Raw genomic sequence first — 27,377 nt, forward strand, 5'->3', positions numbered from 1 at the left:
GCCCCAGTATAGCTAGTATAGTGTCCATTATAGCTAGTATAGTGCCCAGTGTAGCTAGTATAGTGCCCCAGTATAGCTAGTATAGTGCCCCAGTATAGCTAGTATAGTGCCCATTATAGCTAGTATAGTGCCCATTATAGCTAGTATAGTGCCCATTATAGCTAGTATAGTGCCCATTATAGCTCGTATAGTGCCCATTATAGCTAGTATGCCAGTGTAGCTAGTATAGTGCCCCAGTATAGCTAGTATAGTGCCCATTATAGCTAGTATAGTGCCCAGTGTAGCTAGTATAGTGCCCAGTATCGCTAGTATAGTGCCCCAGTATCGCTAGTATAGTGCCCCAGTATCGCTAGGTAGTGCCCCAGTGCCCCCCCGCCTCCCCTCTCCCCCGCCGCTGCTTTTACCTTAGCAGGCGCCGCTTCTTCTATTCCCCTCCTCTCTGGCTCCGTAGGACAGCAGCACTCTTCACGGTGGCTGCTGTCCTCAGACAGGAAGCAGCGAAGAGCGCGGCTTCCTGTAGCGGCGGTTGCTATGGGAACCTATCTCTCTCTCTACTGCAGCCGCCGTGAAGAGCGCTGCAGTGATTTACGGAGCCGGACAGGAGGGGAATAGAAGAAGCGGCGCCGGGCAGGTAATTGCAGCGGTAGCGGCGGCCGCGGGGGGGGGGGGGGGGGGGGGGCGCGGGGTGACAGTGCGGGGGGCTCGGACCACCATCACCAGACTCGCATACAAGCCGACCCCCCAACTTTTGACCCCCTTTTTGGGGGTCAAAAATTCGGCTTGTATGCGAGTATATACGGTAAATAGGAATGTTATCAATATGTGGTCAGTAAAGCCTGCAACATAGACAATATAAATACTGTACTGTATACTTGTTTCTAATATCCAACTAAAACCTTTTGGAAAACCTGGTATTGTAAGACGGGGCTGTTAATAACTTACCCTTACAACTTCCACTCCATTAAAACTATGCAGGAACCAAGTCCGACGAAGGCTTATTATTAGCCGAAAGTTTACTGTTTATTTATCTCTAAGTTAGCCAATAAATGGTATCATCCTGATTCAAAACTTCTTGCCATTAAAACTAAGAGGCATGCGTTATGACTATTGTCAATTCTATATTTTTAAAATGGAAAGGAGGTGCACCAAAAAAGAATAATTTAAAGCATTTTAGAAGGTAAGGTGATTTGCCTAAAGAATGAGGATACACTTGTAGAAAATATGATTTACTGATAAACACACAAGACAATGCATTTCACGGGTAACCACCTGCTTTCTCAGTCAATACAGTGCCTTAAAATAAGTACTGCATGGCTAGGAATGCATCTGACAATGTTGCCGCACATATGGCAGGGTAACAGCAAACAGAACTCAGTAAGGCTTCTGCAATGTAGCCTTAAAGTGAACCAGAGATGAAGCACCCTCATGTATTTTACCATATATATCAGTGGGAACATTAGAGAAAACACCTACCCTCTCTGACCGAGCATTCAGTCTGGCTTTGCTATAATGACTCAGCTATAATGATTCCTGAGCAGAGCCAAAAGGGGGCAGGCTTGGGCTTGAAAAGACACCAGAAAAGACAGACTCAGCTATAATCATTCCTGAGCAAGCCAGACTGAATGCTCAGTAGGGGATTTTATCAGGACTGATAAAAAAAAGCAAGCTCAGCAGTGAAGAATGAAACAGAGCATGTTCTCTAATTTTCCCACTGATATATATGGTAAAATACATGAGGGTGCTTTGTCTCTGGTTCCCTTTAAAGGGACTCCGAGCACCTCTCATGGGCATGCCTTTAAGCCAGACGACTTACAACAAAGTCGTGCTATGACCCCTCTGGAGGAGCCTCTTGCAATGGCCATGCGTGTCACTTCCTCTTCCTGCTTCATTCAGTGATGCACTTCTCTAAAGCTAAATACACACGAGCAACATTTGTAGCTGTCGCTAGCACACGGGAGCGTGTGCGCGACAGCTCGGCGACAGCTCGTCTCCAAGTCCCTCTGCATCCACACGGCAGCAGAGGGATTAGCGATGCGGCGGAAGCTGTCGCCGAGGTTCCTCCCCCCCGCCGGAAGCTCTGTGTGCTGTGTGTGGGTTGCTGTCGCTAGCCCGCATACACATGTGGGACTAGCGACAGTTCCGGCGAAGTTGCGGCGACAGCTGTAGCCGGCGATTGAACATGTCAATCGCCTGGCGACAGCCCCAACGGGCGACGGTTCGGGCTCGCGCGTCATACACACGGGCGACCTGTCGCCGCAACACGCGCATGCCACGTGGTTGCGGCGATGGCCGTACCCCGTGTGCATGAGCCTTAACAGAGAAGATGGGGTGACCCAGAAGTTATAACATAGCCAAGATGGCAGCAGATTTTTAAATTGAAATCGAACGAAAACTGTTTGGTGTAGAATGGCGATTCAGGTATCAAATAAAAGAGGAGAGCACAAGCTACAGAAAGGTATGCATCTTTACATACTGGTCAGAGTCGTAAAGGCATACCCATGAGAGGTGCTCGGAGTCCCTTTAAGCTTCTAAGATGTAGCCTTATGCCCCCTTCACACATGACAGAATTTGTATGCAAATTGTGTTTTTTTCGAATTCATGTTCATATGATGCACGCCAATAGCATTGCACTTGTGCATGTAATGCAAATTTTCACATCCAAATTTTCTACAGAATAAAAAACGGCCTACATGTCTTTCTGGAATGGACACGTGAATCGCATACAATTCTAGTCTATGGAAATGCAAATCATTGAATTCCAAATGCAAAAATCCATGTATGAATGTCAAGCTAATGACATACAAATTTATGTAAATTACCTTCATTGCTGTGCATGGAAAAATCAGAATGTGAGAAGTCACGTGTAAAAAAAAAAAAAAAAAAAAGGGAGAAAAAAAACCAAAAAAGCAGGGATAAATGTGAAGGTGCGTATACTGTTGAAAATTATTGTAATTTTTTGCAAATATATTGTTGTTTTGTGGTTGTCATGCTGCTTAAAGCAAATCAGAAGTGAAGAAAAACTATTGGATGTATAGTCCTGTTCCTAGATCAGAAGTACATGGCACCTCGGCGCCGCTCAGTTCGGCACGGAGAAAGCCGAATGACGTCTCTCCCTGCTGCCGCTAAACTCGAGGGTGGTGTTAAATACAATTCTGCCGCAGAGGGAGAAGTAATTTGGGGTCTGGCACCTGCCAGAGCCCTGATTTACTGATATGCGGGGCGTGCATCATCATGTTCTGCTATTACTCGCGCCAAAATAACCCGATTTGCTAGATCAGACTTTTCTGGAATCCCAGAGTCTCTTTTGTATTTCAAGTTTGAAACTTACCTTTACACTTCTGTCCCAGGTGCTTTATGGCGTTTTTTGTATTATTCAGCCCATAAAGACAAATCTTGAACTAATGATCTTATCTGTCCTTTGTCATCATATGTGCTTTTTTTTATTTCAGCCAGAAAGTGATTTACAACCTTACTTAGGTTGCATACACACATCCAATTTTGATTGGCCAATGAAGGGCCAATTTTACCACTTCCACGTATTACAAAACGCTTACCAACTGAACCTGTTAATTTTATTCAAATTCTGTTGGCCCTCATACTACATGGAAGTGATAAAATTGGCCAATCACAACTGAAATGATGTACGCACCGTCGGTTATCAGTGAGCGTTTAGCTACAGTTTGACTACAGAGAAGCTGTCATTTAGAGCCCTAGATTCTTAAAGGATACAGGAGGCGAAAACCATTAATTCATCTTTACTTACCTGGGGCTTCTTCCAGCCCCTAGAGTCTCTGTGTCCCTCATTGCAGTTCTGCTCTCACTTGGTCTTCCGCTATCGCCTCAGTAGCAGCCGGCGACTTAGCATGTGTGCGCTGCTAAGAGTTGCACTCCTATGGCCGGAAGCAGTCTGCACAGGAGCAGTAGCCAGTGTCGGACTGGGAGATGAAAAAGCTGAGGAAATCCACCTGCTGGCCAAGCAGCAGTAACCCTGTGTTATCACTCCCAATAGAAACCTGTAGCAAGTCTTCACTGTGAGCAGCAACACCTGATTACTGCTGCTTGGCCAGCAAGTGGATTTCCCCAGCTTTTCCACCTCCCAGTCCAACACTAGCAGTAGCACTGCGCCTGCACAGAACACAACTGCGAGCGGCATGTGTGCATAAGCCACTGGCTACTAAGGAGGGGACAGTGGAAGACCCAGTGAGAGCAGAAGTGTGGTGAGGGACAGAGATTTATAGGGGCTGGAAGAAGCCCCAGGTAAGAATTCATTATTTTTTTGCCTTATGTATCCTTTAAAGGGAACCTGAAGAGAAAGTATTATGGTGGCTGACATATTTATTTCCTTTTAAATTTTGCACATTGTACGTTGCTTGGCTGATCATCTGATTTTTTCTTTCATAGACCCTGAAAAAGCATGCAGATCAGGTGTTCTGTCTGAAGTTTGACTGGATTACCCACATACTTGTTTCAGGTGTGTGATTTAGACACTACTGCAGCAAAAGAGGTCAGCAGGACAGGCAGGCAAAAGGCGTTGTTTAAAAGGAAATAAATATGACAGCCTTCTTATCCCTGTCACTTCAGATGTTTTTGAACTTTTACAATGAAAAAAACAAAAACAGCCTAGTTCTAAGTGGGACTGGGACAGTACATTTAAATGTTTTTCTTGTCATGTCACTTTCATTTCAGTCATTTAAACTCGCCCACAAATCCACTGGGGTCTGATTGTAACAATGGAGACATTATGGCAACTAAATAATGGTTCTTAGGATTATACCGTAGCTCTAATTTTCTATAGATGAGATTGTTTTATTATATCATTTTTCTCACAATAGCATCTTAATGTGTTTGGTCCACATAAAGCTGGCATTAGTGAATGTGATTTATAAGCCCACTGATTCAATCATTTAGCAGCTAAATTGTGATTGACTGCATCAATGCCTACATACAGAATGATCTTACAAATGATTACTCACAATGTTCTAAGCTGTCATATACAAGATTATTATACAATCATGTGCATTCAGTTTTACAATAGACTTTATATTAATCCAATTATTTAAAAATATCCAATATGATTGTTTAGTAACAAACTAATCTAAATGTAAACAAAACATAAAAACACACCTTGGGCTGGGCTAGTGATAGTTTATCTCACTAAAGCCTCCTACACACGCCTGATTTAAGTGGCTGAAGCGGCCGGTAACGACCACCTCAGCCAGCAATCAGGTGTGTGTATGGAAACAGATGACCCCTGATGCCCAAGCCGTGTGCGATCCGCCGGACAGATCTACCCAACCCCAGCAACGCCGATCCCCCTGAAGAATTAATTGTTCGTGCCAATCCCCCTTGTGACATCATGCATGCACCACTCGTCAGTCCTGTCGCCCCCCCCCCCCCATAGCTATACAGCACATCGTCAGCTACACAGCTGACATACGGGTGGGCAGGCCGGCCCAGTGATGTCGCCCAAGGGAATCAGTGCCTGATCCCTGACAGGTGACATCATCATAACTGCTGAGGTGATAGCTGCTCAGTGTAAATAGGTTTTCCTAATGACAGTCGCACAAGGGTGGTAACAGTTGTGGGCTAGTGCTGAACTAGCAGTGAGGTTTGTATTTTCGCATTCAGATGGCCTTTAAAAACGGACAACCTCCGCCACAAAAACAATACACAATGCCCCCACAATGCTGGAGCTTTTCATACCTGTCTGATATTTGAGTCTTCCCATCCAGTCGCACATAACGGTGGTGGTGATGCTTCAGGAAAACCTCTAATATATCTAACATCATAGTGAACTGACTAAAAAGTACTATTCTATCACCCTGTAGAGCAAAAAACAAAAAGAAACATTAAGGTCTGTTCATCTGAGGGTCATTTAATCTGATGCTCTGATTACTATGTTGGCTCTTATAAAGAGCCAACATATTAAACAGAGCTGTACAATAGATACAAGAGGATGGAAATGGTAAACTTGTATAATGATTACAAACACATAGGAGAAGAGGACCTTGCCCTAACAAAGTTACATTACAGGAAGAGCAGTTCTAGAGAGGTTTTGGAGCTATAAATCGGAAGAAGTTATGAGTGAGGATAACCTTAATAGGTCATTAGAAAAGCAGAGAATACAGTTTGGTAATATTTTTGTCTGAGGTCAGAAAGGTTGGAGCTGTGAAATGATTTAAATAGAAAAGACAGAATTCTCAATTTGATTCAGTGGGGAAATGGAAGTTAGTGAAGAGATCTGCAGTAGCATATGATGAATAGTGAGGATGACAGATTAGTCTAGATGCAGTGTTCGTGATGGCCTGCAAAACTGAGACGTGTTAATGGAATAGCAGATGAGAGGACACTGCAGTATCTTATAGGACAAAACACTATATACTTCATAAAAAACAAAAACAAATTAATAACAATATTATTATAGTCCCCATTTAAGGCCAATTCAGTGGCACCATGCGATGCACTTCACTTGAAATCTCTGCTGGCCATGGTTTATTGCAGCCCCATTAAATCATTCCAGAAATATTTTATGGTATCGCCCCATCATCTGTATGATTGGTAGTGCAGAGTGGTGTGAGAAAGTTTAAAGCATATCCGAACTCTTGCACGGCACACAATAAGAAATCTTTATTCCACATATAGTTGCTGAAAAAAAAAAAACACTTCTCTGTGGTTTGTCTAACCAAATCAACCTAATTAGTTCTTATCAGCAACTGTGAATAGATTGCAGTCTGCTAACCATATAGTAAACACTGAAACTTAACCCTTTCAGTGGCTTCTGCAAATGTGAAACCTATTAAAAAAACTTCAGGATTTATATTTAGGATTTCCATAAATTGTAAAGATTTATTTTTTCCATAAAGGCCATCATGCTGTGGCTAATCTTTTAGAGCAGCGAGGAAGTATTGAGTTTAGTTACACTTTAGGAATGGGGTGTAGATAAAGTGTTCCAGTTAGTAGCTTTGTATTTACAATACAGAAATAATATTTAAAGAGAACCCAAAGTGGATTATTAAAATCTTAATAGGACCCAGATGCATGTCATGTGTATAATGACATGCCTCTGTGTCGGTATATCGCCGCCACCTGCCTCCCCCCCACGCTCTGCTGTCCCCCCCCCTAAAAAGATCGCAAGGCTAGCGACAATCTGCTTGTCGCTAGCCTGCTTTGTTTACGAGGCTTGTCAATTAGCCTCCTCCGCATTGCCGCCTCTATACAAACTCCCCCCACTGCCAGCTTCCTCCAATCAGAAGCCAAGCCACAACCCAGAAGTATTTCCTGGGTCGCGGCTTGGCTTCCTAAAGGAGGAAGCTAGTAGAGGCGGGGAGGGGAGTTTGTATAGAGGTCGGCGATGCAGAGGAGGCTAATTGACAGGCCTCATGTAAACAAAGCAGGCTAGCGACAAGCAGATTGTCGCTAGCCTGGCGATCTTTTTTTTAGGGGGGACAGCAGAGCGCAGGGGCGCTGCCGATATAATGACACAGAGGCATGTCATTATGCACATGACATGCAGTGTTCTCCCCACAATTTTGTTGCAGCCGGGTGGCATGAAAAAGTAGCCGGGTGGGGCGAGATGAAAGAATGCAGGGCCAGTGCTTCTCTGCACATTTCTGCTTACAGTAGAGGTGGAGTTGAGCCGATGACAGCCGGGTGCTCACCAAAACTAGCCGGGTGGAGCACCCGGCTAAAAGAGCCTGGGGAGAACACTGACATGCCTCTGGGTCCTGTTAAGATTTTAATGATCCACCTCGGGTTCTGTTTAAATAGCACATTTTTCAAAACAAGGATCTGCACACAAACTGTACATGCCGTGGACGACATTCCAGTTTGGGAAAACAAGTAATGCAAGCATACTGCATTACTGATCAGAGCAGTGTAAATACACTAAAACTTTGAGCATGAGAAAGAAAGCAGAGAACAGACACACAAAAAGGTCATCCGTCTCCAAACAGATAGTTATGCAGTAGTGTAACTGTAATGATGCTGTTCTTATGAATAATGCTCTTAATCAAAAGGTGATTGCCACACTGCCATTCTCTTTACTGCTTCAATTTAGGCAATTAGAAACACTGTGGTTGCTGTGATGCTTCCCGTGAGGCAGGAATCTCACCGAATAATCACAGTTAGGAAAACAATTACAGCCACCAGTAGTCTCATACCTAGAGTTGTTAGTCTAATTTGTACAGGCTCACATAAACATTAGGCAAACAAACATGCTTTGTGGTTTATAGGTCTGAAACCAGCATGTTTACAACAAATATACCTTTTTCTTAAAGTCTGATAATAATTGCTCCAACATATTAAATTTCCCAGAATCTAGTAACAACTCTTTTTCAAGTTGATACGTGGTTAGGCTTGAAAATTCAGAGCAAAGCCTGTGTAGTTCAAAATCTGTCATTACTTCCATGTCTTCAAAGATGAGATCAGGATTGGCTTCGCAATGGGTTGGCTCCTTTAAAAAGAAAATAAGTACACAATATAATTATTTTTATGCTTACGGTCGAGGTTATTAACATGTTAAACGAATACTTCCGTTTATATGCATTAACCACATGATTCCCCACCTTTTTGTATGCAAAAATTTGCAAAACTTTTACCCAGTGTCTGTACTGTACAGGCAATTCCAGTTATGTACCCTATATGGCATAGAGGTACTCACAGCACTCCACATTGCCAACCAAAGAAGAAAAAGTCCAGAACTGGTCATGTTGGACAAGTTGTGGCATGCACAGAGTACATTTAAGCAGCAAGATTAGCTTACAATAAGCAAATACTATACAAGAAACTTAAAATGAATTACAGTAGAATCTCTTTACAGTAAACCTATGGCTATAGTAAAGTCAGTCCCCAGGTCTCGACCATATGCTTGTATGTACAATGCCTGACCAATTCTGGTATAGTAAACTACTTGGCCAGATCCTTATAGGGGGGTTTCACTGTATTTAAAACATCTTACTATTGGAATCCTAACAACTGCTAAAACAAGCCTTTTAAAGCCTGCAAATCCCATTAAAACGGCTTACTTTATGTAACTTCTCTATATCGATCAGGCTAACATCTTTTGCTAAGTGATATATGTCATGCTTGTGACTAATTGGCTACACTGCATGGCTCCAATACAAGTAACCGGTTTCTTTTTTTTTTTTTTTTTTTTTAATCTTCTCTACAAAATAACACTTCTCACCTAGCCATTGAAAAACCCGAGCCCCCCCCCCCCCCCCCCAACCAAAAAAAAAACAAAAAGCACTTTTTGTTTTTTCTCTTGCTTGTTATGCTGGGTACACACTGTACGATTTTCCATGCGATAGATGGATCCGATTGATAAAATCCCTCATGTCCGATATTACTCCTGATGGATTCTGCGCCTGATTTCTCATAGAAGTGAATGGAAAAAGATAAGAAAAACGAGCGAAGATGAGAAAATCGAGCGGAAAAAACAATTGGGTCGGAAAATCGCACTGTGTGTACCCAGCTTTAGGGACTTAAAAAAATATTTCACTGATAAGGTGTAGTACAGCCTTTCTCAACCATTCTACCCTGGAGGAACCCTGCAAATAACTCTGGGATCTCAAGGAACCCCTGCAAACAATTACTTGATCTCGAGGAACCCCTGCATTTATTTTGCATGAGGCATGGTCTTCAAACGTAGGTGGTTTGGCTGTTTATTTCACTACCCCCTATTACAGTGCCACTCATTATACTGCCTCCTTATCCCCCAATTTAGTGCTTCTTGTTAAAGTACCCCCTATTATAATGTGCTCCATTATACTTCCCCCACGGTGGGGGGAAATGCCAAGGAACCCCTGCAGAGTACTCAAGGAACCCTGGGGTTCCAGGGAACCCTGGTTGAGAAAGCCTGTAGTAACATCTCCAGTGATGCTGGGCATACACGGTGCGTTTTTCTTTATCAATCGAGCCGCTGATGGCTCGAATGATAATTTCCGACGTGTCTGATACCCCGCCGGATCGATTCCACGTTCGATACCGGCGGGCAGGGCAATAGAAGAAACGAGCGGAAGATAAGAAGCCGCCCGCGGGTACGAGCGGGAATCGATCCGGGCACCCACGGGGACGCGTCGGAATCTATCTTTTTTTTTACAATAATTATATATAAATGATTTAGTCAGTGTTTGCCCATTGTAAAATCTTTTAAATCCCCGATTTACATTATGAAATTTATTACATGGTGACATTTTTATTGTTGGCAGGTGATGTAGATGCTGCATGCTTTTTTGGCAGTTGGAAACAGCTGTAAACAGCTATTTGCCACAATGCAACAAGGTTCACAGACAGGAAACTGCAGGAGTACCACGGTCCTCAGAGTTTCTTGTGGGAGGGGTTTCATCACAATAGCAGTCATACAGCGCCCCCTGATGGTCTGTTTGTGAAAAGGAATATATTTCTCATGTAAAAGGGGGTATCAGCTACTGATTGGGATAAAGTTCAATTCTATGTTGGAGTTTCTCTTTAAGGAATGGAGAGATAAGATAACTCTCTCACTGTGCCGTGGCAAGTTTACTCTTGCCTTATTATTTCCAGCATGATCTATTATTTTAAAGACAGAAGAGTTAACTTAAGGTTTGCCTGAGGTAAAATGTTTCCTTAATACTACATACCTTATCACCATGGTGATAACGCTAGAAACGTTATTAAAGACAGGACATAAGCTTAGCGAATTGAGGCCAATGACTATTAAAATCAAATATACACAGTGAAATCAGTACCGTATATGTATGCTATTTTAATTGTAAATACCCCCAAATTGATACTAATAGTTCTGATACAATACTGCATTGTACAGTACAAATCCCTTTTCTGATCAAAGACATGAAAGAGAGACTGTAATGAAAACAACAAAATGAATAATATTGCTTATTTATTTACAATATTAATTCATAAAAATGAGTCAGTGTTTACCGAGTGTAAAATCTTTCCTCACCCCAATTAACATTCTGAAATTGGTCACAGGTGGCAACATCTTTGGCCCTGTCAGGTGATCTAGGCAGAATGCTTGGTTAGTGCGGGTTCTGAAGCCAGTATAAAATAGACCTGGTCTTCCAGAATGCTTGGGGGAGGGGAGGGGCAGAGCTACATTTAGTCCACTTTCACAGTAGGATGTTGCGTTTTGATGCAACATTAAAGTCGCAACACAAATTACAATGCAACGCCCCAAAAAAGTTGCAACGCAACTTCATGTCCCGTTATCGTCGCATACAGTAGAGCATACAGGCAATGAAAAGTATGCTTCCAAGTCATTACTGAGCATGTGCAAACAGTCCAACGCAGCTAATAACGTGTATAACGCACAGCATGCAGCACTTTCTAAAAACGATACACGTTACACACAAACGCAACGTGTGCACTGTGAATGTCGCACAGACTTAGTATTGCTGTGTGTTAGTCTGAGTTAAAACATTGTCTAGCGTACCACTTTAACATTGCACTGTGAAAGAGGCCTAAATGTGCAGCAATACATAGATATAGGAATTGTTTCTTAAACTGAAACCAAGTAAATTGCCATAAAAAGGTATCCTAAATTATTGACTGCATTCTACTATATGTCACCACAGTGCCTCTGAACCTTTTAAGATGGTATATACTACTATATACAGATAAAACTATACATAAATATGGTACTATTTTCTAATCCCAGTAAGTGTACGTGAGTGTGTTTGTGTACACACACATAATTCAATATCGCTAATGGAAAATAAATGTTTGACGTGATCCCCTTCCTTTTTTTTTAACCTTGAATGTGTTAATGCTCTTAAATCACAAACACCACTAAAGAGCTTAAAAAATAAGTCATTTTAGATGATTTTTTTTAACAAACTGCGTCAAGGAACTGGTCATATTCCCGCAAGGCAAAGCTGAGAAACCACTTTACAGTCAAATCTAACATCATTGTCCTTGACATGAAAGTAGAAGCTATGGCAAATTACACTATATACAGGCACCATTAAATAGCGAGAATGACTGCAAGGATGCAAACAAGTGACATCTGCTGCTTACATAATTATGAGTGTACTGGGGGGAGGAAAAAAAAAAAAAAAAAAAACAATTATTAACGTGACCGCTGAGATTACTAAATGATTATGGCTAATGAGGAAATTGATGCCCAATGTTGCTTTTCTTGCTAGTAGCAAGGTCTTTCTAAACATGATTTAGTAGAACCTCAGGCGTTTAAAGTGTCCCCAGATGCAGACATCCATATAAATGTCTAAGGACACTTCACATGTCTGCACCAATAACTCCACTGAATCACCAATGATTTACCACCTGCTTACTGATGGTTTTTCATAAGCTTAGAATAAGAAAAATGCTAACCCCCTCAAAAAGGTGTTTGCAGCTCAGAGTCACTGTTTCCATCAAGTTTGTATTGCCATCTATGTCCATGAAGGGGAGATAAATGCCTTTTATCCCAAAATAGTATTTGTTTACTTTTTAAAACGGAAGGTAGTGCGATAATTCAGATGTAAGTGTGTAACTGAGGTCACCCACAATGCACACTGATGAATATGCAAATGAAGTATTTATGCCCCTGAAGCCAGGCTTACATCCAGAACTGCTGGTGTATAGCAAGCCTATAGCTTAAACTTTTACAGAGCCACATCAACCCAAGGTGCAGAAAGCCCATTTCTGACTGTTGGTCCTCCTCAGTGCATGGCAGGGATTGATATGGCTATATGGGATAGGGCTTGGACTAGTACCAAAGTAACCAAGCAGCTCGGGGTGACCCAAAACCAGTAGAAAAGTATAGGGGACTAAAAGAGACCAAAAAACCCTTCTACTAAAAAAAATAACTATCTATGCTTAGTGTGGTTTGCCTCGAGCTGCTTGGTTATTCTGTTGTACTGTTCCAAGGCCTATTCCATAGAGCCATATCGATCCCTGCCATGCACGGAGGATGACCGACAGTCTGAAACAGGCTGTCTGCATGTTGGGTTGATGTGGCTCTGTGAAATTTTAAGCTATAGGCTAGCTAAAGACCAACTTGAACCTCGACCACTTTTTGTCAGGAAAGCAATTTTGTACACATCGCTTCTTGCTCATGTTATTGCTATACATACTTATGCAAGGGGATGAGTGCTATTATTGTTCTCATGACTGTTCTCATGATTGTGTTTTACCTTTGTACTTGGCTGCTCAAGTTAACTTTTCAAGGTAAATAAACTTATCAGTAAGAATTAATATTTTACAAAAACGTGTCTCAATATGAGCACAATATGTGCAAGGGTGCAGCCTCGGTTTCCCAATATGTATTTAACTCCAGTCTTCATACTTTTGTCTTAATTATCATTTTATTTTTGCTAACACAGATTGTGTGACATAAGATACAATACTTGTTCTGCCTACAGCCTATAATGATGTAAAACCTAAACCCTGTTTTGATAGCAGCTGTTATAACACCTTTTTACCTGAGCAAAAATTCACAAGGTTTGGTGGAAGCAGATATTTATGGCAAAAGAGCAGTACCTGTATTAGAAATGCATGAATTAATAAATGTGACGTTTTAATAAAAGGTCTACCGTACTTTAAAGGGAACCTGAAGCGAGAAAAATTATTTAAAATAAACACATGATGTACCTGCAAAAGAATATTACATACTTACCTCACTGTCAGTTCCTCTCAGAAGTTCACTTCTTACAGTGATCCCTTCCAGTTCTGACAATATTTTGTCAGAACTGAAATATACCCGTTGCTGTCAGTTATATATCAGCAGCTGTCAGTTACAACTGAATGTGCAAGGTAATGTCCATGTTGCCCTATGGCTCAAGTTTGTGATATTACAGTTTAAGGCCCCGTTTACACTTAATCAGTTGGTACACATTTTTTTTTCTTCTCCACAGTGCATTGTGAAAAAGATTTCAGTTAAAACGCGTTGTGTGAAAGGTGCCATAGGAAAACATGGGACTTACTTTGAAAATCAGTTGACCTTTCAGTTATAACTGAGAGCAACTGATTAAGTGTAAACGGGGCCTTACAGTGTCCTGACCATGAAGCGGTTATGGGGTAATGGCCGTTTTTAAAATGGAGGACGGAGAATTCCATTGATCTCAGTGGACAAACAGGACGCAGGAGAGGAGAAAGAGATTGAGTAATAGACTACACAGGAGGTAAGTATGACCTGCGTATGGTTATTTTAACTTTATATTTTCAGTTCAGGTTCTCTTTAAAGAGAACCCGAGGCGGGGTTCTTACATCGCAATCCCCATACAGAGGCTGGGTCTGCCTATAGAGCCCAGCCTCTGTTGCTATGCAGCTTCTTCCAAAGCCCCCCCTGCACGCTGTGAGACCCCATTAATCACAGCCGCGCTGTCGACACGCAGCGTGTCGCAGCGCGCTGTGTTTACCTCACTAATGCCAGTCTCGCCGCTCCCCCGCCTCCTGAATCGCTCTGGTCCACGTCCCTTCCCTCCCCGCTGATTGGAGGGAAGGGACGCGGACGGGGACCGGAGCGATTCAGGAGGCGAGGGAGAGCGGAGACTGACATTAGTAAGGTAAACATAGCCGCATAGCGCGGCTGTGTTTTATGGGGTCTCGCAGCGTGCAGGGGGGCTTTGGGGGAGGCTAAATAGCAACAGAGGCTGGGCTCTATAGGCAGACCCAGCCTCTGTATGGGGATTGCGATGTAAGAACCCCGCCTTGGGTTCTCTTTAAACATGGCAATGAGAAATCCAAAATGAAACAAGCCAGAACTTTAGCATTTTCAGGTAGGACTGTGAATTATTCTGCTTCTCTCCTAAGGTAAGAGACAACTGGCACAGAGGGTATTGTGCAGTTGGCTCAAGCAGTGTTTTCTCAAACTGGCAATTAGACCAACTGGCGAGAACATTCCTCTTGAAGAGAGTTACCCTTGCAGATCAGTTTATGTTTTTCAACTGTAATGAACTGATTATTACTTCAACAGTAGAATGAGCTAGTATAGTATACACCATATTTTTTGGCATATAAGACACTGCGGACTATAAGACGTACCTAGGTTTCGAGGACAAAAACCAGGGGAAAAAAGTATATACTAAACTTGGTGCGTCCATTGTCCAGGAGCATCGTCCTGTTTCATTCTGCACTCCTGTGTTCCCTCCAGTCCCCTCCACTACCTGTGCATAAATGCAAGCAGCGGCAGCACAACTCAGTTCACCAGAGGGAAAAAAAAAATGAATATACACTAAACCTGGTGCGTCCATGGTCCAGGAGCATCTTGTAAAAATTCTCCACCCCCTCTGTCCTCCTGTGTCCCCCTTCTGTCCCCCCATGTGTCCTCCGCTAAATGTACATAAATGAAAGTAGCAGCAGTATGGCTCATCTCATCCATCGGCTCCAGCAGTGATAAGAGACCTCTCCTCTATCTCACTGTTCCCCTAGTGTCGGCTTCTGCTGATAGCGTCATCAGCAGAAGTTGACACTAGGCGAGCAGTGAACTAGAAGATAGGTCTCTGATCGCCGCTGCCACGCGATGGACAGGGCGAGCAGTGTGGACAAAGCAATCGGCCATCATTTGGCTAAGTTGATCCGCCAGGCAGATCGCTGGCCAAGTAGTGGTTGTTCGTTGGGGGCTGCTGTACACATGCTAGATTATTGGCTGTGGAAGTCATTATCGGCTGCCTCAGTCTTGCGTGTGTATGCAGCTTAACACTAACTCCACCTCTTCTGTACCTAACAGGAACTTCCACCTCTTCTGCCCTAAACATTAACCTCCACCTCTCTGGTGCCTAACACTAACTTTTTCACTTCTCCTGTGCCTAATACAAACCTCTCCCTCTCCTGTGCCTAAGGGCCTGCTTCCATTTGTGCCGCATCAGAATCCCTGTAACGGCGCCATACACAGCAAATAAAATTCGCATGTGTGATGTAAAAAAATGCTGCGTGTTTTTTTTCCCCCTGTATGTGAATTCGGAGGAAGTCTTAAAGAGAGTCTGAAGTGAATAAAATTACTTCTTGCTTTTTACTAACTAGTACTCTTCAGCAGTATAAGCAAAGATGAATCACCGCATCCGTGTAACTGAACAGTGATTTAACACCCCCCCCCCCCCCCCGATATCTCCGGGGCTAAACCCTCCTGCACTTCCTGGAGGAGGCAGAGCTTTGTGCAGTAGCTCTGCCTCTGCTCCAGTCAATCTCAGCGGATCTCTACATCTCCCCGCCCCTCTGTCTTCTTTTACTGAGAGGGGCGGGGAGAGGAGGAGATCTATGGAGATTGACTGCACTGGAGGCAGAGCTACATCGCAAAGCTCTGCCTCCCCCCGGGCAGCAAAATTCATGACCTGGAAAGTCATGGAATTTTGCCCTGGGATTTTGAGGGGTTAAATACATTGTTCAGCCGCGCAGATGCGCAATTCATCTTTGCTCATACTGCTGAAAAGGACTAAATAGTAAAAGAAGGTAATTTTATTCACTTCAGACTCTAACAACTAAATAATCGGTGTACACCACAAGAGCTTTTTAAACACTAGAGACTCTAAAAGCTCTTGCTAATGCAATGCTATGGGGGATGATATTAGCAGCAGCTTTTAAAATCACAAAGCGCTCAGAAAACCTCTTCTGGTGTGCACCAGCCCTCAGAGAGATACAAGAGAATAAATACAAAGAGAGAGAGAGAGAGAGAGAGAGAGAGAGAAAGAGAGAGAGGAAAAAAAAAAACAAAAAAAAAACCACTGAAATAAGTTGCCCCCCCCCCCCATACATAAATGTATACATTTTTGTTAAAGATCTTTGCGTTGAATATAAAAACATAGCCAGCATGAAAATGAACAACAGAACAATTATGCCCATTTCTTTCCTTCCCTTAACTCAAAGTACAGTGGTAGTTAAGAAATACAATGACTTTAAACACTGATAGTCCTGTTCTGAATATCTCCATGTATATCTAGGAGTCATGCCTATATAGCTCACCCTTCTTCGAATCTGTTAGGTTCCCATTAATGCTGAGAAGGTATTTATCTCCCTGTCCATGCCTCGCTTTTTACCAAAAATTAGCAAGGGAATTTGTTCTAGCTGCCATATATTTCACATGAGGTTGTGTTCTGTCCTATAGATGGTTTCATTTATGTGTGGGACCTCTTCCAGGGTCCAGTATTCAGGGATTACTTTTCTAGTAATCATCAGTAAATTAATTATTATGAATCTCAAGTGAGTGTGTATTTTATCTCTACTTATATTGAGGGCTGCTGGTTCAGGGCTAATTGTGCCCAACTTGAGTGGTAGTTTATTGATCAGCTCTTCGAAGAGCAACTTGCCATAGTCGTCATGGATAGGCCCCTAACGTCCAGTCTGCATCATGTTCTTTCCCATTTTTTCCTCTGGGAATATGACGTTGCAATTAGAAACTTGTGGAGAGAGGAAGACGGTTTATCTTTGGTATTGACTTTAAATAAAAACCTATCAAGATTTAAAGGAATTGCTGTTTTCAATAGGCTGCAGTTCCCAGGCTAAATTTATGTGCAGGGAATCGCTCCACACCGCCCCTAGTGAAAATGAGCCCTAGGTCTAATTTCTCCTCCTCCTCTGTTTAACACTAACTTTACCCTTTCCTCCGCCTAACACTAACCTCCCTATCCCCTGTGCACAACACTCACCTCCCCCACCTCCTCTGCCCCCTCTCTTGTGCCTAAGACTAACTGCTCCCTCTCCTCTGCTTGATACTAACCTCCACCTTTCCTCTGCTGGACACTAACCTTCATCTCTCCTCTGCTGGACACTAACCTTCCTCTCTCCCCTGCTGGACACTAACCTTCCTCGCTCCCCTGCTGGACACTAACCTTCCTCGCTCCCCTGCTTGACACTAACCTTCCTCTCTCCCCTGCTGGACACTAACCTTCCTCTCACCCCTGCTGGACACTAACCTTCCTCTCACCCCTGCTGGACACTAACCTTCCTCTCTCCCCTGCTTGACACTAACCCTTCCTCTCTCCTCTGCTTGACACTAACCTTCCTCTCTCCTCTGCTTGACACTAACCTCCATCTCGCCTCTGCTTGACACTAACCTCCACCTCGCCTCTGCTTGACACTAATCTCCACCTCGCCTCTGGCTTGACACTAATCTCCACCTCTCCACTACATGTGTTACAGATTCAAACAGGCTGCAAAATGTGCTACAACACTGGCACTCTCGTTTGTCTATTACTTTAGGCTCAAATTTAAAAAGTTTTACATGTGTTCAGCTATTTCACTGTACTTCCTCAGTGGTCAAAACAGTAGTTACCTTGTACCAAAAGAACTGTTGCACTGTACTGCTGGTCTCTGCTTGTTAAATCTGTCTTAGGCTTTCCCCATTGACTCTATAAGGTTAAATGAACTTGGTACAATCAATTGTTTGCTGCAGAAGCAGTGTACAGAGACTGGCTCCTGCTGGGTTATTTCTGCAATGTCATGAGAAGCCGGAAATAACATTGTAGGTTCAAGCTGGGGAAAATCAGTAATAGACATACATAGCTTAGTAATAAAGTGCAAAGCCTCATCTTGTGTTATTTTCAGCACACAAAACAAGACCTCATTGTGTGCAATCATTCCCAGCAGCTGCAGGAAGACAGATTTTCCTTTGTGTGAATTAACTTCTTGATATCAAATGCTTTCTTTTAGAAAATACTTTGAATTTCACATGACTATCAGGGAACATTTTACAATGTACATCTTTGCAGCAATATGCCATATTGCTGTAATATAGGCAAGTATGCTGCTACCATCTAGTGGCAAATAAGGAGTAGGTTTGTCATCAATGTAATTTACAAGAAGTTGCAACAACATAAACTATAAAACTAACTTGCAGGAAAGCAGAAAAACCACTCAAAAAGAAAGTAAAGGTCACCCTTGTAAAATGGAACTTCAGTGTACTCTAGCAGCTAATGCATCTGCATAGGCGGCAGGCATCTTCATTTGATTATGCTCGGGTCATCTAGTTCTTCATATAAATACAAAGTCTGCACTGCTTCAGCAATGGTTTACAGAAAATAAACATTTGGCATCCCTGTACATATGGATTAACAACAGTCACAGACAGAATTGAAATAAACCCCCAAATGTGGGTCTAGGCAATTTCTGGTAGAAATGTAAACCATTCTACGATGAACATAAAGGGGATTTCATATCCATTACCTATAGGGCAATAGGGGAATAAATGTGAAATGTCTCAGTGCATGGGTGCCTCTGCCTTGAGAGACTTCTCAGTTTCTCCCCATTACCTGAGGAATCGGGCTGGACCAGCGAAACATGTCACAATAAAGTAAAAGTCAAATTCTAATAAAAATGTGTTCTACACTAAACTAGACCCACTGTGTCAACATTGGGAGGCAAGTCCACCACTACCTCTGGCTTTTAAACTGTTTTTAGTGTATTTTATTCTTTCTGGCAGCAGGCAAGTCCACCACTACCTCTGGCTTTTAAACTGTTTTTAGTGTATTTTATGCTTTCTGGCAGCTCTGTTTATTCTATGTCAGTCTAATATATTAGTGTTGTTGCTACTTCTGGCCACTAGAGGGAGCCAGTGCAATGTAGAAGATAGATGTAATGTACAGTGATCAGAACAGGGGTATGTTTGATGAGAGACCATGAGCTGCACTGCCAGATCTGTGCGAGGTATTCCATCCCAAATCAGGAAAAAAGGGTGCACAAAGCAGAAATAAGGGTGCTGCCATAGGCGGCAATGATAAAAGCAGCAATTAGTGGCAACAGAGGGAAATGTGGTCGCCTGATAACATGCTGAAACGATGCGTCAATAGGTGGAATTTTTGCCGCCTGGAAATTGTGGGTGCTTCTGCCACTAATTGTGATTTTGTGCCAGAGTTTTTTTAGTGTTAGGAAATATAAAAATGTGTAATAAATATTTCTGTGCATACAAACTCCATGCAAATAGTGTCCCAGCGGAGGTTTGGACCTCGGAACTTAGTGCTGCAAAGCAACAGTGTTACTTACTATGCTACTGTCCACATAAAAGCAAGAGAGGCAAGATAAATTTTTTTTTTTGCTACTTGCTACCATAATAGTGATCTGAATGCTAAAGTGTAATGCCTAAAAAATTAATAAAACAAAGATAGTCTCAAGTCTGAGGCTGATGGTTTATCCCTTTCTGTTAAGGGATTATGCAACTATATTATGTCAAACTCTGTGCAAACACGACAGTCAGAGCAGTCTCTTGGTCGACCTGAATGCTGTCCACCACAAGCAGTTTTAGGTCACTGTGTGGTTAGGCAGTGTGTGGCGGAGGAGACTGCATACAGGTTGACTTTCAAGGAAACTGCTCTGCAAATTGGGTGTGCCCACTTTTTATAAAGGGGAATACTTCATCAATATGCTAACAATAAGGGTGAAAAGGATAATGCTTGGTTAAGTCTGCCTTCTATTTGACGACATCTTCTACATTACAATCTGGGCAACATGCTCCTGAAGGACTACCAACAACAGACTCCTGAAGAATTGATAAGCTATAGATTGCTCCTGGGTTTTTATTGGGTTTTTATTTGAACATCATACTGAAAAACTTGACTATGGTAGAGACTTGAGTGTAAAGTTTAATACCCACAGTTTAATAAATAAGCATACTTAAAAGTAAAAAAACAACCCTAACCTGACCTATGAGCAATAATGCAATTGGAATTACTCATTTGCCTTCTTAAAGATATCAGGGAACCGTTCCCCCATCAAAACAAGTATGAACTCAACATGAATTAAAAGGCTGCCATTTTCATTTCCCTTTAAAAGTAAATTGCCTGGCTTTGATGCTCACCTTTTGGCTTCTGTGACAAACACATGAAATAAGTATGAAGCAAAAAGATCAAGAGTGGGGCAAGGCCAAGGTGTGCATAGAGTAAACCACAACATGCACCACTCTCAAAGCACTCCAAGACTGCTTACTACCATACCGTACTGAATGGCAAGTATGACCCCTGCAGGCTACTTATAGTTCTGCCAAAATCACATCTAGAAACACTGTGCCCCAGCAAAGCTCTATAGCATACAGAGGTGTGTGTGTGTGTGTGTGTGTGTGTGTGTGTGTGTGTGGGGGGGGGGGGGGGGACACTAAACTCACTCACTAATCTCAAAACTCACCTTTTCACTCTGGCCTACCACCCCTCACAATTGCTCTAAACCCACAGCTGAACTCTGGTCCCCTACCTCTCGTCTTGGGGTCCCCTACCCCCTCTGGTCTTGGGAGGGGGTCCCGGCACCTTTCCAGTGCCGGGACCCCCCAAAAATCCACTGACAAGGGCTTGTCGATGTGTGTGCAGGCGCAGTAGTGGTTTTCTTTTGGGCTAAGGTGGAAATAGCCAAGCCTGATTGGGTCCGCTCTATTTCCGCAGGAGCATGAGGGAAATGCTGCTACTGTGCCTAGTGGCAGGGAGAGTGTTTTTATTTACCTTTTGTCCGAGGTGAGCACCAAGCTGCATGCTTGTTCCTGCTGTTATTCAGACACTACTGCGGCCAAGTAGATCAGGGCTGCCAGGCAACTAGCATTGTTTGAAAGTAAATAAATATGGCAATCTCCACATTCTTCTCATTTCAGTTGTCCTTTAACAAGATCTACAAAGCCTAAAACCTTGTTTCAACTTCTGCGCTGTGTGTAGCACAGGTGGCCGTCCCAATGCGTGGCACTGAGTTGCTACCAGATTCTCCACGATGCGGTTTCAATTCCATTCACTTGTTGTAATCGCACTGCCTTGCGTTAAAAATGTATTCAACCATGCATTGGTATTCCGTGGTGAATTGCAACACGTGGATGGAAAAATCAGTCTATGCTCTTCTGACGTCCCTGCCTGTCACACACACTTTGTGTTGCTAAACACACGCACAAGTGAAAACGAGACCTTAGAAAACAGGGTTGTGGAGTCGGAGCAATTTTTGGGTACCTGGAGTCAGTGAAAAAAAACGGAGAAGTCAGAGTTTGTACCGACTCCACAACCCTCTTAGAAAACTTGTTACTGAAATGGAGGGCTGGACATAAAGAATTTACTTGTATTGTACGTTTTTAAAAACGTAGCCATAACACTGAATACCAGCATGGTAAGGTGAACGACAAAGATGAGGTAAAATATACAGATTGTAGGACTTCTTCAGAACACTATTTGGCCCGGGACACTTTCCCACAGGTATAATTGAATGGACCCACGGAATTATTTCTCATCAGCCTGCAAAATGTTATTGTGAATTAAGTTAACTACAGATACCACTAGCAGATGTATAGTTTTAAAGTCTTCAAAATGGATCAATGACAATCTTACTAGACTGACTATTTACTTGATAACTAGATGCAGAAAGCTTCCTTCAACATAACAAATAATGGGGAGTGTTTCATCTGGCTAAGCTACAGGTGGTTAGTGTGGACACAATACACTTTTTTCAAATCCAAATGAGACATACCAGTGGCTTGTTATTTGCATCAACAAGAAGGTTACATAGGGTTACGGCACATGCCTATAGCTCAGAGGGGTCAACTCCATGTCTGTTCCCACTTCTAGGAAATTCTCTAAATGAGACTCCTTAACCACTTGAGGACTGCAGTGTTAACACCCCCCCCCCAGTGACCAGGCCATTTTTACTTAATTGGGCCACTGCAGCTTTAAGGCAAAGCTGCAGAGCCGCACAACACCGCACACAAGTGATCCCCCCCTCCTTTTCTCCCCACCAACAGAGCTCTCTGTTGGTGGGGTCTGACCGTTCCCACATTGTTTATTTTTTTTTTATAAATATTCATGTCCTATTTTTAAATATTTTTTTTTTTTTTTTTACTTTACCCTCCCTCCCTCTCCTCTGCCGGCCAATCACGCGATTGGCTGTCATAGGCTTCTGCCTATGAGAGCCGATTGCTCTCTTGTCCCCCAGGGGGAAAGCCATGTCAGGCGGGCATTTCTGCCGACTGATTAGTCAGGCGGGCCACTGCGCCTGCGCGGCCCTGGCCATGCCCCTCCTCGTTCGCATTCTTGTCCACAAGAGTGTCCTGCGCAGGCACAGTACGAGATTTTCTCTTAGTGCGCCTATGCAGGACACTGTTGCAGATGGGAATGCAAAGAAGCTCAGCCAGAGCTGCGCAGGCGCAGTGGCAGAAATGAAACTAAATCATGGTGGGGGACTGTTGGATCATTGAGGACCGGTGCGGGACAGGGCGACTGCAGGGTGCTGGTAGAAACCCCAGGTAAGTGAAACTCTTTTTCTTTGCAATGGTTTAGGTTCACTTTAAGTCCCTGTTTCCCTCTTTCTATGCCTCTTCAGGTATAGACGCTAGCAACCTGTGTACTGGAACTTCTGTGCAACAGACACACAGTCCTTTGCCATTTTTCTTTTAACCATTAACCTCCCTAGCGGTATGGACAGAAATGTCCGTTCAAAAAAACATGCTGTGAACAGTATAAACATGCATACACATCAATACTCTCCTGCACTGTATACTAGACCCTTGCTTGACACATTTTGGCAAGTTACAGGGAAAAAAAAGTTTTAAAAATACATTTTATCACTGTTTGCACAGAAATCCTGGGGAAATTGAACGCTGGGAAGGTTAATCGCATTTTTAAAAACTCTAATTTAACCTGCCAACTGTGTCATGTTTTAGGTTGCTGCATGCAGTCTGACATTTATAATGGAGCTTCGGCACGTATTGGAGAGTCCACCTAGTCAGGTGAGAATCTGATCATGGGCTCAACTACCACTCCTTTCCCTTCTGCACAGGTGACACTTGGCTGGCCTTAGCACTGCAAAGGTCAGGTTATAAAAACAAGGCAGAGAAGGGTGTGAGAAAGCATAGGTGGAATTGCAAACCAGATAAATACTGGAATTGTCCAGGACTTAAAGAGTCCTTTTAGTGGCAGCAGTAGGGGTGTCATACCATGCAGCCTTAGTACTGGTATGAGGTGTAGACAATCTTTATTAAGGACATATCCAATAAAAGCAGCAACAACACTCCCCAAAAGCTGGCGGTAGGATTTGTTACAATTTATTTTTCGAAAAGTGGTGCAATTTTTTCACAAGCTTTAAAGAGAATCTGTATTGTTAAAATCGCACAAAGGTAAACATACCAGTGTGTTAGGGGACATCTCCTATTACCCTCTGTCTCATCGCCGCATTAAAAGTGGTTAAAAACAGTTTTAAAAAGTTTGTTTATAAACAAACAAAATGGCCACCAAAACAGTACAGTATGTCCACACATAGAAAATACATCCATAAACAAGCAGGCTGTATACACCCTTCCTTTTGAATCTCAAGAGATCATTTGTGTGTTTCTTTCCCCCTGCAGCTATCTTCCACTGAAGTGTCAGGCTGTTTCTTCCTGCAGAGTGCAGACAGCTCTGCCTGTATGTAATTCCTCAGCATGTGAAAGCCCAGCCAGCTCAGAGGAGGATTTATCCAGCTTGTAAAAGATAAGAGAGAAGCCGCACTAATCTAAATAATACACAGGCAGTGTGCAGAGAGGGGCCTGGAGGGGGGAGATGCATCACAGAACCACAACACTGAAGAACTTGGCAGCCTTCCAGACACAGGCTGACAAGTCTGACAAGAGAGAGATAAGTTGATTTATTTCAGAGATGGTGATAGTAGAACGTGCTGCAGTAAGCTAGAACACATTAGAATAGCTTTTGAAACTTGTAGGATGATAAAAAACAGGATGCAATTTTTGTTACGGAGTCTCTTTAAGACCGTAAAATAATAATGCTAGATAGATCTGCAGCAGCCCTGCACATTCCACACCTCCAATGGATCCAACTCGGGGTTACCACTCTGAGTTGCGGAATTCCATCCAGAGCCTGACTCTGGGTTAACACGAAGGAGGTTAATAAAGATTGTCGTTGGTCATTTTGGGTGAAGTGCGGACCTTCTACTTCCTTGTACTGTTTGTGGACGTGGTCCAGCACCACCTAAATCCAGGAGAGTGAGCGGAATATCTACAATTGTTATTAATAAAACAAGCTGGTTACATACAGGTGCCAGTGAACGTATTTACCTTAAGCATCAGCTTGGACATGCTTCTCAGTTTTTCTGCTGTATAGTACTGCCTGTGTAGTAGAGGGTGATTGGCCATTTTTCTTAAGTGCATCATTACATTGCATAGTTCAGAATTTTTCTCTATGAAAAAAGTAAATAGATTTTAATTTTACTAACAAATGGAAGGCATGTAGTCACTGCAATCTATCTGTATATGTGTTACCTGTTCCCTCGATTGAGCGTTTTAGTTTAATCATTAGGTCATCATAAAGCTGCTGCTGCTTCTCAGACAATGGGCAAAACTTAATATGATCTTGTTTGGGTGGCAGCTGCTTGAGGACCTGTGAGAAATAATCATAAAGATAAGCCATAAGTTTGGATTTCCAAGTTCTAAATCAGGTGCGTTAAACTCAATCACATAAGGGGCCAAAATCTATAACAGTATAAGATGCAGGCCAAATTTTTTAACTCAGGATTTAACATTGATTGAACAGTCTAAAAACTAAGTGGGGAACTACAGCGACCATGGGAGGGACTGCTCCTCCTTCTACTGAATAGCGCAGTGGAGCAGTTTAATATTTACCTGCTCCGGCACTGGGTCGGGCTCCTCTGGTCTTTCTGGCTCCTGAGGCATGTCATGTGATTGGGAGGTATGGAAGAACAGCGCATGTGACTGCCAGGAAGAATAGAAGAGGCACATCGCTGGAGAAGGTAAATATTACACTTCTCTGCTACATTACTATGAGGGGATATGGTGATGGGGGAGGTGAAGGTGTGTATGTCTCACGCAGGGCCTCATGATAATTTTGTTTAGGGTGTCTCAGGGTCATTGTTGTACCTCAGCTTAAAATGACAATTTTTCAACCAGAAACACGATCATTGATGTGCTCCTCTGGACGGGAGGGCAACATGTCGTCCTTTTACTGCTTACAGTGATGCTCATTTCAAGCTTTTGAAGACCACAGAAAATGGCAAGGAGGTCCACATTCATCCCACAGACCTTGTGTTTGACACCTGTATTCTAAATGGACACGGACTATTGTTTAGCAATGTTTCACATTATAACGCATACCATACCTCACTTTTAACTCTTCTGAGAATGAAGGGCTTCATGATCCTTTTGGCATGAGCAATTCTTTCTTTTTCAAAAGTGCTTTGTTCATCAGTAGACTTCTAAAAGAACAAATTAACATGAACAATTACTCAAAATACATATTACCTAGCATCCTAAAAAGAAAATACAGGAATGCATCTTTTGAAATGCCACAGTTCTTATAACAGGGAGGAACAACTGTTTTCTCTGTTTAATTATGTTTTCATAATACTCTGATACACAGAGAAGCATGGCTCTCTGCAATGTATTTAATGTAGAGAGAACTCTATCAACTGCATGATTTTGTTACTTTTATATATTAAAAAACCTGCCTGTCAGTTATACATGACAAAAACCTAACCACTCTCTTAAGCGAGAAAATAATATATATTAAAGGACGACTATTGTGAAACATTGTAAAATTTAAAACACATGTATGTGTTTTTTTTTTCTCCTATGCTGCTGTCACTTAAGAGGTAGAAAAAAAATCCGAAAGGTTTTTGACCAGTCTATTTCCTCATGAGGTATTCTCAGGTTTCTCTGTTTTTAAAAGCACTTACTGAGAGGCAGTTGCTCATTCCAAGTGTCAAAATAGTGTGGAAACTAGAAGGAAGGCTGGTCAGGATAATTGTATAGATCCTTTCCACAAAGTGCTCTTGTAAAGAATAATGGAAATACTTAGGATCCCCCGTAAAGAGATGGACTAGTCTAAAACCTGTCAAATGTTTCAGATTATCACTACCTATTCTAATGCACAAGCTGGTTTAAGAAGAGGGAGAAGCACAAGGGAACAGTATTGCAAACATTAACCACTTAAGGACTGCAGTCATAAAAACCCTTAAGGACCAGACACTTTTTTCCATTCAGACCACTGCAGCTTTAACGGTTTATTGCTTGGTCATACAACCTACTATCTAAATTAATTTCACCTCCTTTTTTTGTCACGAATACAGCTTTCTTTTGGTGCTATTTGATTGCTGCTGTAATTTTTACTTTTTATTATATTCATCAAAGAAAGACATGAATTTTGTCAAAAAAAAAATATTTTTTTTTAACTTTCTGTGCTGACATTTTTCAATTAAAGTAAAATTTCTATATACATTTTTGTCCAAATTTATTGTGCTACATGTCTGATAAAAAAAAATCCAATAAGTGTATATTTATTGGTTTGGGTAAAAGTTTTAGCGTTTACAAACTATGGTCCCATTTTGAAGCATCTCTGACTTTTCTGAGCACCTGTCATGTTCCATGAGGTGCTAGAATTCAGGGATAGTATAAATACCTCCCAAATGACCCCATTTTGGAAAGAAGACATCCAAAAGTATTCACTAAGAGGCATGGTGATTTCATAGAAGATTTTATTTTTTGTCACAAGTTA

General features: G+C 42.4%; 1 protein-coding gene across 1 annotated transcript in view; it reads right to left on the reverse strand.

The window, feature by feature from the left end:
• The window catches only part of SMARCAD1 (SWI/SNF-related, matrix-associated actin-dependent regulator of chromatin, subfamily a, containing DEAD/H box 1), a 168,856-nt gene that overhangs the window by 8,511 nt on the left and 132,968 nt on the right, over positions 1 to 27,377 (reverse strand). The window contains exons 17-21 of the mRNA XM_068232555.1: positions 25,984 to 26,079; positions 25,130 to 25,247; positions 24,926 to 25,047; positions 8,264 to 8,452; positions 5,704 to 5,822 (exon numbers count right to left, since the gene is read on the reverse strand). Of these exons, the coding sequence (XP_068088656.1) occupies positions 5,704 to 5,822; positions 8,264 to 8,452; positions 24,926 to 25,047; positions 25,130 to 25,247; positions 25,984 to 26,079 (644 nt within the window). The remainder of the gene's footprint in view (positions 1 to 5,703; positions 5,823 to 8,263; positions 8,453 to 24,925; positions 25,048 to 25,129; positions 25,248 to 25,983; positions 26,080 to 27,377) is intronic.

The sequence above is a fragment of the Hyperolius riggenbachi genome, chromosome 1, assembly GCF_040937935.1.
Source record: "Hyperolius riggenbachi isolate aHypRig1 chromosome 1, aHypRig1.pri, whole genome shotgun sequence".
In the NCBI taxonomy this organism is placed as follows: domain Eukaryota; kingdom Metazoa; phylum Chordata; class Amphibia; order Anura; family Hyperoliidae; genus Hyperolius; species Hyperolius riggenbachi.